This window comes from Salvelinus sp. IW2-2015, linkage group LG28, assembly GCF_002910315.2.
Source record: "Salvelinus sp. IW2-2015 linkage group LG28, ASM291031v2, whole genome shotgun sequence".
NCBI lineage: Eukaryota > Metazoa > Chordata > Actinopteri > Salmoniformes > Salmonidae > Salvelinus > Salvelinus sp. IW2-2015.
This window is the reverse complement of record NC_036868.1, coordinates 15,857,309-15,870,698: the sequence shown is the minus strand read 5'-3', so window position 1 is coordinate 15,870,698 and position 13,390 is coordinate 15,857,309. Positions and strand designations below refer to the sequence as shown.

The 13,390-nt window shown below is 44.2% G+C and overlaps 1 protein-coding gene and 1 pseudogene across 1 annotated transcript; one reads left to right on the top strand and one right to left on the bottom strand.

Moving 5' to 3' along the window:
- Positions 1-10,632, top strand: part of LOC111954103 (nuclear receptor coactivator 1-like) — a 109,776-nt pseudogene extending 99,144 nt beyond the window's left edge.
- A 338-nt stretch (positions 10,633-10,970) lies between these two features.
- LOC111954429 (peptidyl-tRNA hydrolase domain containing 1) lies at positions 10,971-12,100 on the bottom strand. The gene is made up of 2 exons (XM_023974168.2): positions 11,822-12,100; positions 10,971-11,539 (listed from the first exon to the last, which is right to left on the bottom strand). Exons 1-2 carry the CDS (start codon positions 12,029-12,031, stop codon positions 11,369-11,371), a joined length of 381 nt encoding a protein of 126 aa, XP_023829936.1. The 5' UTR covers positions 12,032-12,100; the 3' UTR covers positions 10,971-11,368.
- Positions 12,101-13,390: the final 1,290 nt, after the last annotated feature.

Sequence of the window (13,390 nt, the reverse complement as noted above, 5' to 3'; positions counted from 1 at the left end):
TGTGTCTGTTTGTGTCTGTGCAGGGCTCACGGATGTCTCCTCCAGCCTGCAGAACCAGTCACACTTTGACTTCTGCAGCCCCACCACCCCCAGCCAGGGACAGGGACAAGGGGAGCCCTTCCAGACACCGAAAGACAGCAGCAGCCCCTACACAGAGCCTGGACTCATGAACTCTTTCAACTCCAACACCGGTATGATCTAGAATATGCTCATATCAAACAATCCTCAGTTAAATATCTATAGGGCATTTCCGAAAATAGTTGGAAATTACATAATGATTACAGAATAATATGGAATCTATGTGTTAGTTGTTTGTTTCATGGGGGTTCGTTAAGAGTTGTGTGTGCTGTCTTTCAGGGTTGTCTAAGATGGAGACGGACTCTCAGCAGTTCCGGCCCCTGGCCCTGACTGACTCTCTGTCCTTTGATGGAGGCATGGGAAACCCCGTGCAAGCCTCTCTGGCCTCCCCTCAGGAGTGAGTATAGTACTCCTTTGTGGACACACAGACACATACATTCCTCATTGCTCACATTCCAATTCACACGCACACAGAACCAAACCTTCCACATCCTTACATTGAATGCACAGACTCCCATGTTCCTGACTCCCCCTGTGTGTGGAGCAGGCAGTGTGTCCCGTGCCCGCTGGACCAGCTGCTGTGCCCCCCCACCACCCCAGAGGGTCGTAACGATGAGAAGGCCCTCCTGGACCAGCTGGTGTCCTTCCTGAGTGGGACGGACGAGAGCGAGCTGGCAGAGCTGGACCGAGCCCTGGGCATCGACAAGCTGGTACAGGTGAGATCATAGGAGGAGGAGAATGATAGTAGATTACGTTAGCCTTCTTCAAGTGTTATCTATATAAGAGGACAGGCACTGTCATACAACCTGATTCTACTACACTGCAGAGCTGAATGAGAGCTAAATATAGAGGGAATTTAAATTCCTGTCCAAAGCACCACAGAATCATTACTCTCCAGTACAGTAGTGCAATCATCGATACATGCTTCACGTAATGATTAGTTTGGTCCTGGAGAGTTTGTTGGACTGTAATTAACCCAGTATTGACCCTATCCATTCCTCTCCCTAGGGCGGCTGCTTTGACCCCACCCCTCAACGGTTTCCCTCCCAGCCCCCTGCCGCCACCCCCATCTCCATGGACCCCAAGCTGCCTGGCTACCCCTCTCAGTTCAGCACTGGCTCCCCTGGCCAGTTCCCTCCAGAGATGGGGCAGGGTATGGGGGTCTTTGGGGCACCCAGGGGGGCCTTCCCCGGGGGCATGGGCAGAGCGCCTGGCGTTGCCAACCAGCTCCGACTGCCACCCAACCAGCTGAGGTTACAGCTGCAACAGAGGCTGCAGGGCCCACAGCAGGTAGGATGGGCTGGGCAGAGCGGGTACATTAGGGGTTGCCCTCACCCCTTGGGGAGCCAGGCCCAGCCAATCAGAATGAGTTTTTCCCCTCAAAAGGGCTTTATTACAGGCAGAAATACTCCTCAGTTTCATCAGCTGTCCGGGTGGCTGGTCTCAGACGAGCCCGCAGGTGAAGAAGCCGGATGTGGAGGTCCTGGGCTGACGTGGTTACACGTGGTCTGCGGTTTTGAGGCCGGTTAGACGTACTTCTCTWAAATGACGTTGGAGGCAGCCCAGGACCTCCACATGGTAGAGAAAGGAACATTACATTTTCTTGCAACAGCTCTGGTGGACATTCCTGCAGACAGCATGCCAATTGCACGCTCCCTCAAAACTTGAGATGTCTGTGGCATTCTGTTGTGTGACAAAACTGCACATTTATTTCCCCCAGCACAAGGTGCACCTGTGTAATGATCATGCTGTTTAATCAGCTTCTTGATATATTACACCTGGCAGGATTAATGGATTACCTTGGCAAAGTAGAAATGCTCACTAACAGGGATACAAACACATTTCTGCACAACATTTCTGGGATCTTTTATTTCAGCTCATGAAACATGGAACCAACACTTTACATGTTGCGTTTATATTTTTTGTATGAATTAAACCATGACACCGCTGCTCAAGAGGAACAGAGTTACCTAGCCAGGCTGGCCCACTCCCCTGGTCCATCTTTCTAACGTGGGCGTAGTTGTTTCCCTCCTCTCCTCTACACAGGAGGGAGGTGAGTTTTAACAGGTCTTGTTTACGTTAATGAAGCCTGTATCACACAGCGTTGCCTTTTAATCCTAGTCAGAGCCAGCGCTCGTTAAACACTGGCTTGGCAATAGTAAATCTCCCTCCTGGCCGACCGGGCAGCCCTACATTGTGTTAATGTGCCATTGTGTTGTGTGGCTACGCAGGGCTAGCTAGCGCGGTGAAATGGATGGTCATGTGAGGAAGAGAACCTCTTATGCTCCATTATGGTACAGCAGAACAAACACATGGGAACTAAATGGCTGCTACAAGCCCATCTATGGTAGGAGAGTACTGTATGTGCTGTATATTCACTGGGATTGATTGTTTATTATCCTTTTTGCTCTATATGTAACTCCGTTCACACACACAGAGAGAGAGAGAGAGAGAGAGAGAGAGAGAGAGAGAGAGACCGCCTGATGTGTTGTCAGCCTGCTCCCACACAAACGTGGCTCACATCTCCTTTTTTTTTTTTTCTTCTTCAAGGTCTCTCTCCATCCCGCTCCCCTCACACATGCTGCTCTTACTCACGGTTCCCACACAGCGGTCTCTGCATATTATTATTAGGACTTTAGTGCTTCTTCTGCTAGCTGCTCATGTTGATTTAAAAGACCTCATGGCAAAGTAAAGGATATTAAGAATCTGGATTTCAGCACAACTCCTTTGTTCTCATTCCTGGTCCTCTTTATTAGTCTTTAACACACGTCTCCTGATCAGATGTTGAGTTCCCATCTCCCGTTTCCTTTCTATCAGTTCTCTTCTCATGAGCTTTTTCTTTCACACACTTCACTCATCAGTCCATTTTTTTTTTATCTCAATCCTGTCTTTTCCTTCTATCTGCTCTCACTCTCTCGTCTCTCATTTCTTCACTTAGTCCACTCCCTTCCTCCTCTCCTCCCTCTATTGTTTCTCCCCTCCCTCCCTCCTCTCTATCAGTCGTGTGACTCACTCCCCTCTCGCTCTCTCTCTGCCAGCTGCAGAACAGGCTGGCTGCCATGAGCCAGTTCCCAGGGGGAGCTCACGTTACCATGGGGATGCGTCAGGGAGTGCAGCAGCCTCATATACCCTCTCAGGTGAGTGTTTCTGGAGAACTCACGATCACCATCAATCCTGTCCTCACGCTTCCTTCTCTCTTGTTCTCGTAATTGTTTTTCTCTGTCTCCAATCCTTTTCTCTTACTCTGTTTCTCTCCCTCTTTCGGCATGGTGTGTATTGAGTAAGTCCTAAGCATCATAGCTAGTTATACTGAGTTAGTGGTACGAAAACAAAGTGCCTGATTCTCTTCTCTGTCCATCCATCTCCCTCTCTCTGAAGGAAGTACCTTCCAGTCTATTTCAAATGTTATAGGTCATTTGGGAATCTATGCATGAATGTGAGGGCTGTTTTGCGGACAGAAGGTGTCTCCTATTAATCCCCTATCCTCTCTCCCTGCAGCCTCCTCTAAACGCCCAGATGCTGGCCCAGAGGCAGCGGGAGCTCTACAGCTTCCAGCACCGCCAGAGGCAGCTCCTGCAGCAGAAGGTCATGTTGATGAGGCAAGGCATGGGGACCGGGGGGCCTATTGGGGCCACCAGGGGACAAAAAGGACCCCAGCCACAGCAACAACAGTTTAGCTACCCTCCAGGCTACAGCCCCATGTCAGGAAACCCACCCAGCTCTCCCAGCCTCTTCAATCCCATGGGAGGGCCCCTGGACCCCAAGCTGTCGGGCCTGGGCCCCATGGGCAGCCATTCAGCCATGATGGGTGGGATGCAGGGACAGTTTGGGGGGGTGAACTCGGCGGTCCAGCCTGGGCTCTTCCAGCAGTTTGGAGGACCGGGTGAGTGACTAGGCTACCTAGGTATCCACCATAATCACTGCTAGATTATGTCTGGTTGATGGTTCTGTCTCGATAGCATCAGGAATTGTCAATACAATGTGCTGACATTGTCAATATCAAAATGTGATATAAAGTAGTTTGCAGACAGGATCCATAGAAAATGGAATAGAGTGCTGCTGACAAATATCAATATGAAAATGTTTTAGACTCTAGAATGTTCTAACACTATCTCTCTGTCTTTTTCCTCAAAGGTATGGTCCAGCAAGGAGACCCCTCGTTCCCTCTAGAGCTCAGTCCCACCAGCCCCTTGCTGTCCCCTCAGAACTCCACCTCCCAGAGTCCTCTGCTCCAGCAAGCCCAGCCTCCTCCTGGGTACCAGTCACCTGACATGAAGAGTTGGCAGCAAGCTGGCATGGGCAGCAACAGGTGAGGTGGCCAGAGCCATGCCTGTGTAAACGTGTAAATTGCATAGCCCGTTATTGACTTGGCATCTACATAGAAATGACACGGTCAGATGGTTATTACATCATTATTACATAATAATGACCTGTTTGTTTCTTAGAGAATTCTTTCTAACAAGCACTTATGTAACATTATACCAGATGTGGTTCATTCTTTGAAGTCTATATATTGTCTTGGTAGTTATAATGACCAGATATAGCAGCTGAAAGAGGAGTGTACATAAAACCACTGGTATCATGACTTTGTGTTCTGTCTTGTGTGTCAGCTTATTCAGCCAGTCTGGTCAGACGACGCCCCAGGCCTTTGGGCAACAYGGGGTCTACAACAACATGAGTATCACCGTGTCAATGGCAGGAGGCTCAGGGGGTGTGGGCTCACTACCTCCCATGGGACCACCCGTTGGCCTGGGCAACAGTAACCTTGGCAACTCCATGTGTAACGATCAGGTGAGGGTGCCACACCTGAAGTCAGCCGCCGCAACTTAGAAGTCCTCGAGTAGAAAAGCAGTAACAGACCATCCAAACTGCCATTTGACCAAAACTGTTGTGGTGAACCATTTCACTAAGGCTCTCTCCTATCACTTTCATTTCCTTCTGTTCTCCTCCCTCCTTTCTCCACTGATGTCCTCTCTCCCTCCTCTCCTCATCAGGTACAGCAGGTTCAAGTGTTTGCCGACGTCCAGTGTACGGTGAACCTGGTGGGCAGCGACTCCTACCTAAACCAGCCGGGGTCCATAGGCCCCCAGAAAGGACCCCAGGGGCCTCAGAGCAGCCAGTCCCAGCAGAAGAGCCTCCTCCAGCAGCTCCTCACAGAGTGACTCCTCAGCTCAGCTGCCTGCCAGCGGAAAGGTTCTCCATAGACCACCACAACCTCTTTTCTTTTTCACCTTTGGTTTTAGACAGCTACCTGCTGGACTGGTTAGGAAGGCCCTGGGAGGGAGACTGAGGTCCAGGTAACAGCGTGTCTGTCTACCTGCCTGACAGCCTCAGCCCGTACCGTAAGACCGCAACGATCGTTCAGCACTCATTCCTGGTTACATACTTTCAACACAAAGTCTGCTTCCTGTTCTGAGAAAGGAATCAGGTTCCGGTTTTGCCAAGTCGTCGCGGTCGTCAAAACATGACCTGGTTCCTTATTGGCCCGTTCCATCAGGCCGTCGCAGCAGTACGTTTTGGGAGTGCGAGCAGCGTGCAGCTGAGCTCAGCTTTGGGTGGTTAACCCGTCGTCTCGCCTTTTTGCCTCGCGCGGGGCAGGTGGGGCAGGTGGGGCGATGTTGTGGGGACAACGTTTTAAGAATGTTAGGTTTTTAACCTCTGCAATGGAAAGCTCAGTTTCAGCTGGATCTGTGACTGACTGGCTCTCTCCACTGCAGTGCCTGATGGGAGGAAGTTCCCAGCTCTCGTTTTTGTTTTTCTGTTCTCGTCATCTGCGTCGTCAGGACAACAAGCATCACGGCCAGGATGGGATGGGAGACTGCTCTGCTCTGTTCAGTTGGCAACACTGTCTTTCCTGGGAGGGCATTTTCTAACTACCTGACTGTCAAACTAACTGTCTGTCCTACACATTTTTCTCCCCAGCGTCTGTGAATACGAGCCACAATGGGCTCTCTTTGACCTGTCAGTGTTGTTTTTCCATGTAGAACCGTGCAGCTGGGTAGTATTGTCCAGCAAGGATGAGATGAATTCACACTATCTACTTTCCTTTCAAAAGCGTAATTTAATTACTCTAAAAAGCAACTGTCATTTTGAGCTCAAACTATACATTGCGATTCATTGCAGGTTTTTACCCCCCTTTAAAAAAAATTGCGGCGTCTAAGATGTCAGTTATGTTTTAAGGCGACATTTGGCATTATGAAAATGTAACACTGCTAAATGTTGTGGTGGGGAAACTGTCTCTGTATTCTGTAATGTGAAAAAAGAAAATCTTGGTATAAGAATTTTTGCGATTGATTTAGAAATGGCTAGCTCTGCTCTTTTGGCATCCCATTGAATGTTTCAATATTCTTAAATTAACCTCGAAACAAACAGGAGTGGATTATCAATATCACACAAAGACATGAATATGTTGTAGCTAGTAACAGTAGAATTTCCTCACTAAGAAGTGATGGATGTTGAATGGGGTGTTGTCTTGGAAACACAGCTCTCTCTCTCTCTCCGACTCTGCCCGTGATGATGTCACTCCACTGGCCGCACACTACAGCTCTTTTTGACTGCTCATGTGACCTACTGTTGCCCAGTCAGACACTGTCTATCAGCGCTAACCTCTGTTGATATTTACTATACACATTCATTCACATAAAGTCCTGCCAACAAACACAATGTTTTTATAGGAGTAAACAAGAACCTATTAACAAGCAATAACCATAATTGAAGAGACAAAATAAATGTTTTGCGGCGTTGTAATGATAATGAAAAATCAAGTCTACTTTGTCTTCTCTGCTCTATCCCGGGTACCTGTATTTCTGATTAACAAGGCTTTCTAAAGGATAACTGTTATTATCCAACTAGATGTCTCACTGCTGTGTATATACAAGGTATTTCACAAGGTGTGCAACATTACCCGAGCACAGCTAATAACCGAGGAGGGTTAGGGATGATCAGTTGAAATAGCATGTATGATCACCATCCTCCTCCGGAGACCTCAAACTGAACACCAACTCAAACTGAACGCCAATGTTCTATGATTTGTGAATCACTTTATGTACAGTTTCAATGGTGTCTGTGTGCGTGTGCTTTATACTGTACCCAAACAGTGGCTCAGGCGTCCTCACCATACAACTCAAATTCAACCTGAAAATGGGATCATTTTGTGTGATGTCGATTACAGTTGACATGAAAAGCTGGTAGCAATTTCCAATTTGAATACTTTTACAGAAAAAAACATTTGTGAAACAGATAAACCTTGATTTTACATACCAATTGTTCCTGTGTATTTTAAGAAACTTAAAATGTTGCTTTGCTTTTACCCTATTGCATATATAATTAAATGAGGTATTTCAGTTTCCTTCTCTTCTGATAATGTTACATTTTTCTTTTCTATTTGAACGGGCCGTGGGTTAACAGTTAGTATTTATCAAGGTTAAAGCCATTCCTCAGCCACTGTTTGGTTCATGTAAATAAACATACACTTTACAAAACACACGGAAGAAACACAAATTAACAACAGAATGTTTGTGGAAGGATTTCATTTGTTTTCAGTATACGTGTACTATATGGGGTACCAGCTAAAGGTTTCACACTCACAGAAGTATTACAAAGGATAACGTGTTTTTTTTTTCATCTTCACATTCTCCAGCCTTTGCTCCTCATTGAGGAACAGGCATTTCTGTATGGATAGTGGTAATAGAACTGCATCAAATGTGGAAGTTAATCCGATCTGTTAATATCAACTGTTTAGCATTTGGGATATAATATGCCAAATTCAAAGCACCATTAGACAACGCTCATTAACAAACAGACATTACTTTAAGCAAGACCTGCTCAATGGCAGAGACAGTCCATTCAGTACAGGTACAAGGTAAATATTTGAACTGGTTCTTCAACATGTTAACATGTATATAACAGACAATGTGAATATGTATTTGTTCAGAATCAACAAAATGTAGTGCTCCAAGTTTGTGGTATTAACTACTCGCTTCCATTTTATTTTAAATTTTTTCATTTTGATGTATATTGACTGAGTGTGTGTATGTATGTGATTAATACTGTGTATCTGGTGTTTAAGATGGAAACCGATTATGTCCTGATTTGATTTCTTCTTCTTTTTAGATACCTGCAAGTTTTCCTGTGGGTGTTGTTCAGACTGCTCTTTATGTGAGGGAATGGTTTAGCGACTGCTGAATGTGATTTTACTGAGAGAGAAGCAGCATGGATTGGCTTTTGTACGGGTTCATTTAAAAAGGCCATATTATTTAATTTATCTGTTATCAAAAAGTTTAAACAGATCTGAGAAAGTGGAACCTTGGATTCTGAGAAGCATGGCTTCGGTAGTTAAGTGGGCTTTTGTAGATCGCCTGATGTAGTTTTTTGCATTTTCAGAAGTAATGACCAAAGCTTCAAGATGTTTAATTCATATCATATGCAAGCCTCATGCAATTGGATGAGACAAAATGTAGCGTTTGTTAAATTTTCTAAAATGAAATAGTCTCATGCCTATACATACTAGCTCCTCTTTGACCACATGACTAATTTGTGGTAGTTTGTGCTTTGCCTGTTTGTCCTTTATTTCCTTTTTGACACGTTTTGTCCTAAGATACTGACAAGTGACCTATCAGCTATAGTATTTTTATGTAACTTGTATTCTTTGGAATTTCCCAAAGTATGATCAGTTAGAAACTTATTCTCCCTGTTGCCATTGACTCCTAGCAAAGATGCAAAAAGTATTGTATGGCCTGACGTGCTGTCATTGTTTACAGGAAGAGAGAACGTTGCAACAGCTAGCTATGCACCTTAGCGAAAAGCATTTATTTTACACTGATTTAAGTATTCAAAGCCACACTAGAATCTGAATCAATTATTTAAATCATGGTATTTTCAGTCATTAGTTTCTTGAAGAGAAGAAAAAAAAACTACCTAACTTTCGTTTTTTTAACTTAAACTAGTGTTGTTGATAATTGTCTGATCTATCAACTGAATCTCATTAAAAAATATTAATGTATTTAGCTGAATACTTTATACCAAATTTGAGGTGCCTCTTGTATATATTTTCTGCATAGAGGACTGCTCCTCGCTGTTTGATGATAATGTTAATGACGATTTTCTTATCTTTACCTTTATAAAACAAGTTTGCTGTATTTTACATGACTTTTTTACTAAATATCTAAATATTCCAGGAATTTGCAAGAAATACAATCTAGTTTTGCACTTTATATCAGAATTATTAAGAGGAAACAGGCCATCATGAATACTGTTCAAATCAGATTACTATTTCACGATTAGGAAGAAAAAAAGGAAATCCTCTGAATGTATTAGAAAGTAAAATATTGATCTGACTTTTCTTTAGTAATCCTAGTCATTTCTCAGGTTCTTAAAAACAAAGAACTTGGTTGTATAGCCCATCAATATGATGACTAAAGAGAAGTGTACTTTCTCTACTACTAATCTATGTAGTTTCAGTTCACTCTGCCACAGATCCTCAATCTAAACTATGCGTATCTTCTTCAGGTGATCCACTGCCCCTTCCCTCGGCCATCAGCTAACTAACGCGCTTACACTCATACGTCTTGTCTTGCAGCAGCTTCAACTGTTCAAAACATTCCCCCTCAGCTATGCTCCCTGCAATTATTGTACTCTGCTATATAGTGTAGCATCAGTTCTATTCATTATGTTTCTAGGCTTAGTAATACCTACCAAGCAGTAACAGCCCTACATACGTTTACTGCTATCACTTTTGCATTTCTTCGCCACCTTATCACATACTGTCTAATACAGAAGTAACATCCTTAGATAAGAGTACTGCACTGTACCCTACACAGATATTACCTCTCAACTGTTAGATTATTGGAGCAACTGTTTGCTGATGATGTTTGTCAAGTATTATATGTGCTGCCTTATCGAGACTGAAGTTGGTTGTGGTTGGAGAACTCAAAAGCTTGTATCTCGCCACTTATAAGGGCAATGATTTCTCATTGAAACGAGGTTCCACTTTTTCCCCTGTAAAAATAATATAAATATATGTATATATATCTATATATATATATATATATATATATATATATATTTTACACATTTTGTCCAGTTATGTTTATTATACTTGTATAAACTTGTTTTTAAAGAGGCATCGGAGCAGCTGTGTAGGACAATATGAATGAAGTATCTGGAAGAATTATGCATGTTTTTATTTCTGTGTCCAGGTGGAATACCTGGGATAAATCCTACCTTTTCTTAGGACATTGTAGACAATCAGTCTCAGGCTGGGTCCAGTACCTACAGGGGGTCCCCCCTGTAGGCTGAAAAACAAACCGTTTTTGCATCTACTGAAATGTCTTATTTGTCTGTCCGTTTTTTTGGGGAGGTATGTGGCTGCTCAGACTGGGATTAGTTCAAAGTTTACACACTTCTACACATACACCTCGTGCGTTCGGTCCCTCTGTTGCTTTTCCAAGGTGAAGATGCTGACCTTGAAAGTAAATGATGCTTTGACTAACAAATCTATAACATCCATGAATGTGAGAATGCAACACATCGCAATAAAAGCACCGTGTAAAACAGGTTATGTAATTTTGGTTGATTCTCTATTTTATTACTATATACTTAACTCTTCATTTCATTACTGTCACTAGGGCTCCCGAGTGGCGCAGCAGCCTAAGGCACTGCATCTCAGTGCTAGAGGTGTCACTACAGACACCCTGGTTCGATTCCAGGCTGTTTCACAACCGGCTGTGATTGGGAGTCCCATAGGGCGGCGCACAATTGGCCCAGCGTCGTCCGGGTTTGGCCGGTGTAGGCCGTCATTGTAAATAAGATTTTGTTCTTAATTGACTTTGCCACTAGCTACATTCTCTTTCAACCTCTATTTATTTATTCAGACTAATAATACAAGACACAAATTAGAATCATTAATGTTTTATTGCATCTACTAAGTTTGTAAACAGATTCCACTCATCAGCAGCTAGAGAAAGACCTTACATAACCTGTCACCAATTCACCCTTTCATTGAATCACAAGATATGTGGCCACATCAAATTACATGGCCAGACATCCACTCTTTAAATGGCCATTTTATGGCATGGTTCAGTGAGTGATGTCTCCCTGTTACTGTAGGACAGATAATACACTGCTTATCAGAGTGAGATTTTTCCTTATGAATCTGAAGCACAGACACTGAATGATGGTTCCTCACCGAGATGCACAGGTCAACCGCCCAAAAAAGAACATCTTAACTGGTGTGGAGCTGTGGTCCAGACTCCATTCACCACATGCATGCATGTACAGGGGTCCTTCTGTGTCATTTGAACAGTTTAAACTTGCGCAGCAGAGGATGTACAGTGTCTTTAGGGTAAGGCTTCAGGGCCAGGCAGGTGGGGACGTTCTCTGGCTGTTCGATCCACAGCTTGTGAGCAACCCCCTTCTCTGTCAGCGTCTCAGACAGGCTGGACAGGGAGCCCTGGTCCAGAGCCTGACAAACACAGATGATGAGAAAGAATCACTTCACAAGCATTCGTTTTCTCTACATCCCATCTTATACCACTGCATAACTTCCATCCTACTATATTTACATTACATAAAGAAACGTACAAATGATTTTGTATTGAGAGGCTATTTTTATGCAGCTTGATATGAGCCAACTGCGCATGTGCCGAGTCAATTTGCGCACACGTTTGCGCACTACGGAAAATACTGGCATTTAGTTAACTAGTAGAAGTATAATGTTGATAAACTTGCTAGCAGTCCCAACTACCTGAAGCACCACTTTGTGCATGCTGTCCAATTCTGCCAAGTACTCCTGCGTGTCTGGATCGTTGTAGTTAAGATGAATGGCGGCGGTGGCAGCATGGCAGGCTTGCGATATAACCGCTCCCAATGGCCAGGACAACGTATGGACCAGATCCGAACGGACTACAACATACTGGACAAGGCAACGGGGGGCTGCGGTGCCTGACGCCGCCATCTTCAGTCAGTAATGGTGGCGTGAGGCAGCTTAAAGGCTCTTGCTGGCTTTGCTGCAAATTCTGGTTTATTTATCTTCCGGGTAGGTACTGTATGCCACCTTATGGCCAAAGAAAGCGACACATCCTTATCTAAAATATATGTCAAGTGGCTTGCATTGCAGCACAGCAGACATCTGTATGTCGCTTGTCTTTCATACCCCAGTTATCAAATGATCATGTTTTTGCATGTATGACCTGGAAACTGATGTTTATGCCAGACAAATCTGCTGCTAATGAGGGAGATTATTGTGCTCTAACTGTTGGCCTGTTTTTGTTCCCCTCATCTGTCCAGGCCAGGGCCACAGACACCTGTAGTCCCACATGGAGGAATCCTGTTGTGGAGGACGATAAAGAAAAGACTGCTGTCCAAACTCCAGTGCCCTGTATCCCGAGGTGGCATGGGTCAGGCCCAGTGGTGATTTTAGCATGTAAATATTGTTGGGGCAAACAAAACAAAAAATGTGGGTTGTATGCCAGCAAAGACACAACACTAAACAATACATTAATTGCACTATAACGGTGACAAACGGTGCCCACAAACTGTTAGGGCCTACATKAAGCTGTCCCAACAGCAGTCCCAACATCTTACCACTGCTACATCTGGCTATCAGCGGAGCCTTGTCTGGCAGCAAAACAGTTCATTCAGCCTCATTTACTGCCTTTAAAAGAGACACGGCTGATATGGCTGACTTGTTTAAACAAATGTGGTTTCTACTGACAATTGAGATGTACAAACTATGGCATAAGTGACAACAAGCGGGTAAGAGGCAATCCGTCATTTTGATTCAGACATTAATGAGCGAGCTAGGACGGACTTCAATATAACTATTTGTTCAGCACTTTTGAAATGTACAGCGACAGAATTCAGAACATGGGCCGTTCTTACAGTGTTCTCCCTCTACACCAAGTCAGAACCGCAGGATAATTAAAGGGGGCATATAAGCAGACAATGAAAGCTCTTACAATATTCGATGATTACATTTCTCAAAAACGGGTTATAGGCTACATGTGCATCACCAAGTCAGAACAGTAGGTGAAATTAAGAGGTGAAAATAGACCATTAATAGGGTGAGGCACATGGGCTACTAACATCTTACTACACAACATACAATTAGTATTACTTTCTTAGCTACAGAACATATATCTCCCTGGCATATTACATCATTTATGCAGCAGCATACAAGACATTTTTGGACTCACATTGCTGTGCTGTGCTCACTTGAACAGGAAGGTGGTGCAGCAGTCCTTCATGGGCAAATTTTGTCAAACTTTTATTATTATCTGGATTTATGGTGCTTTCAAGACAACTGGGAACTCTC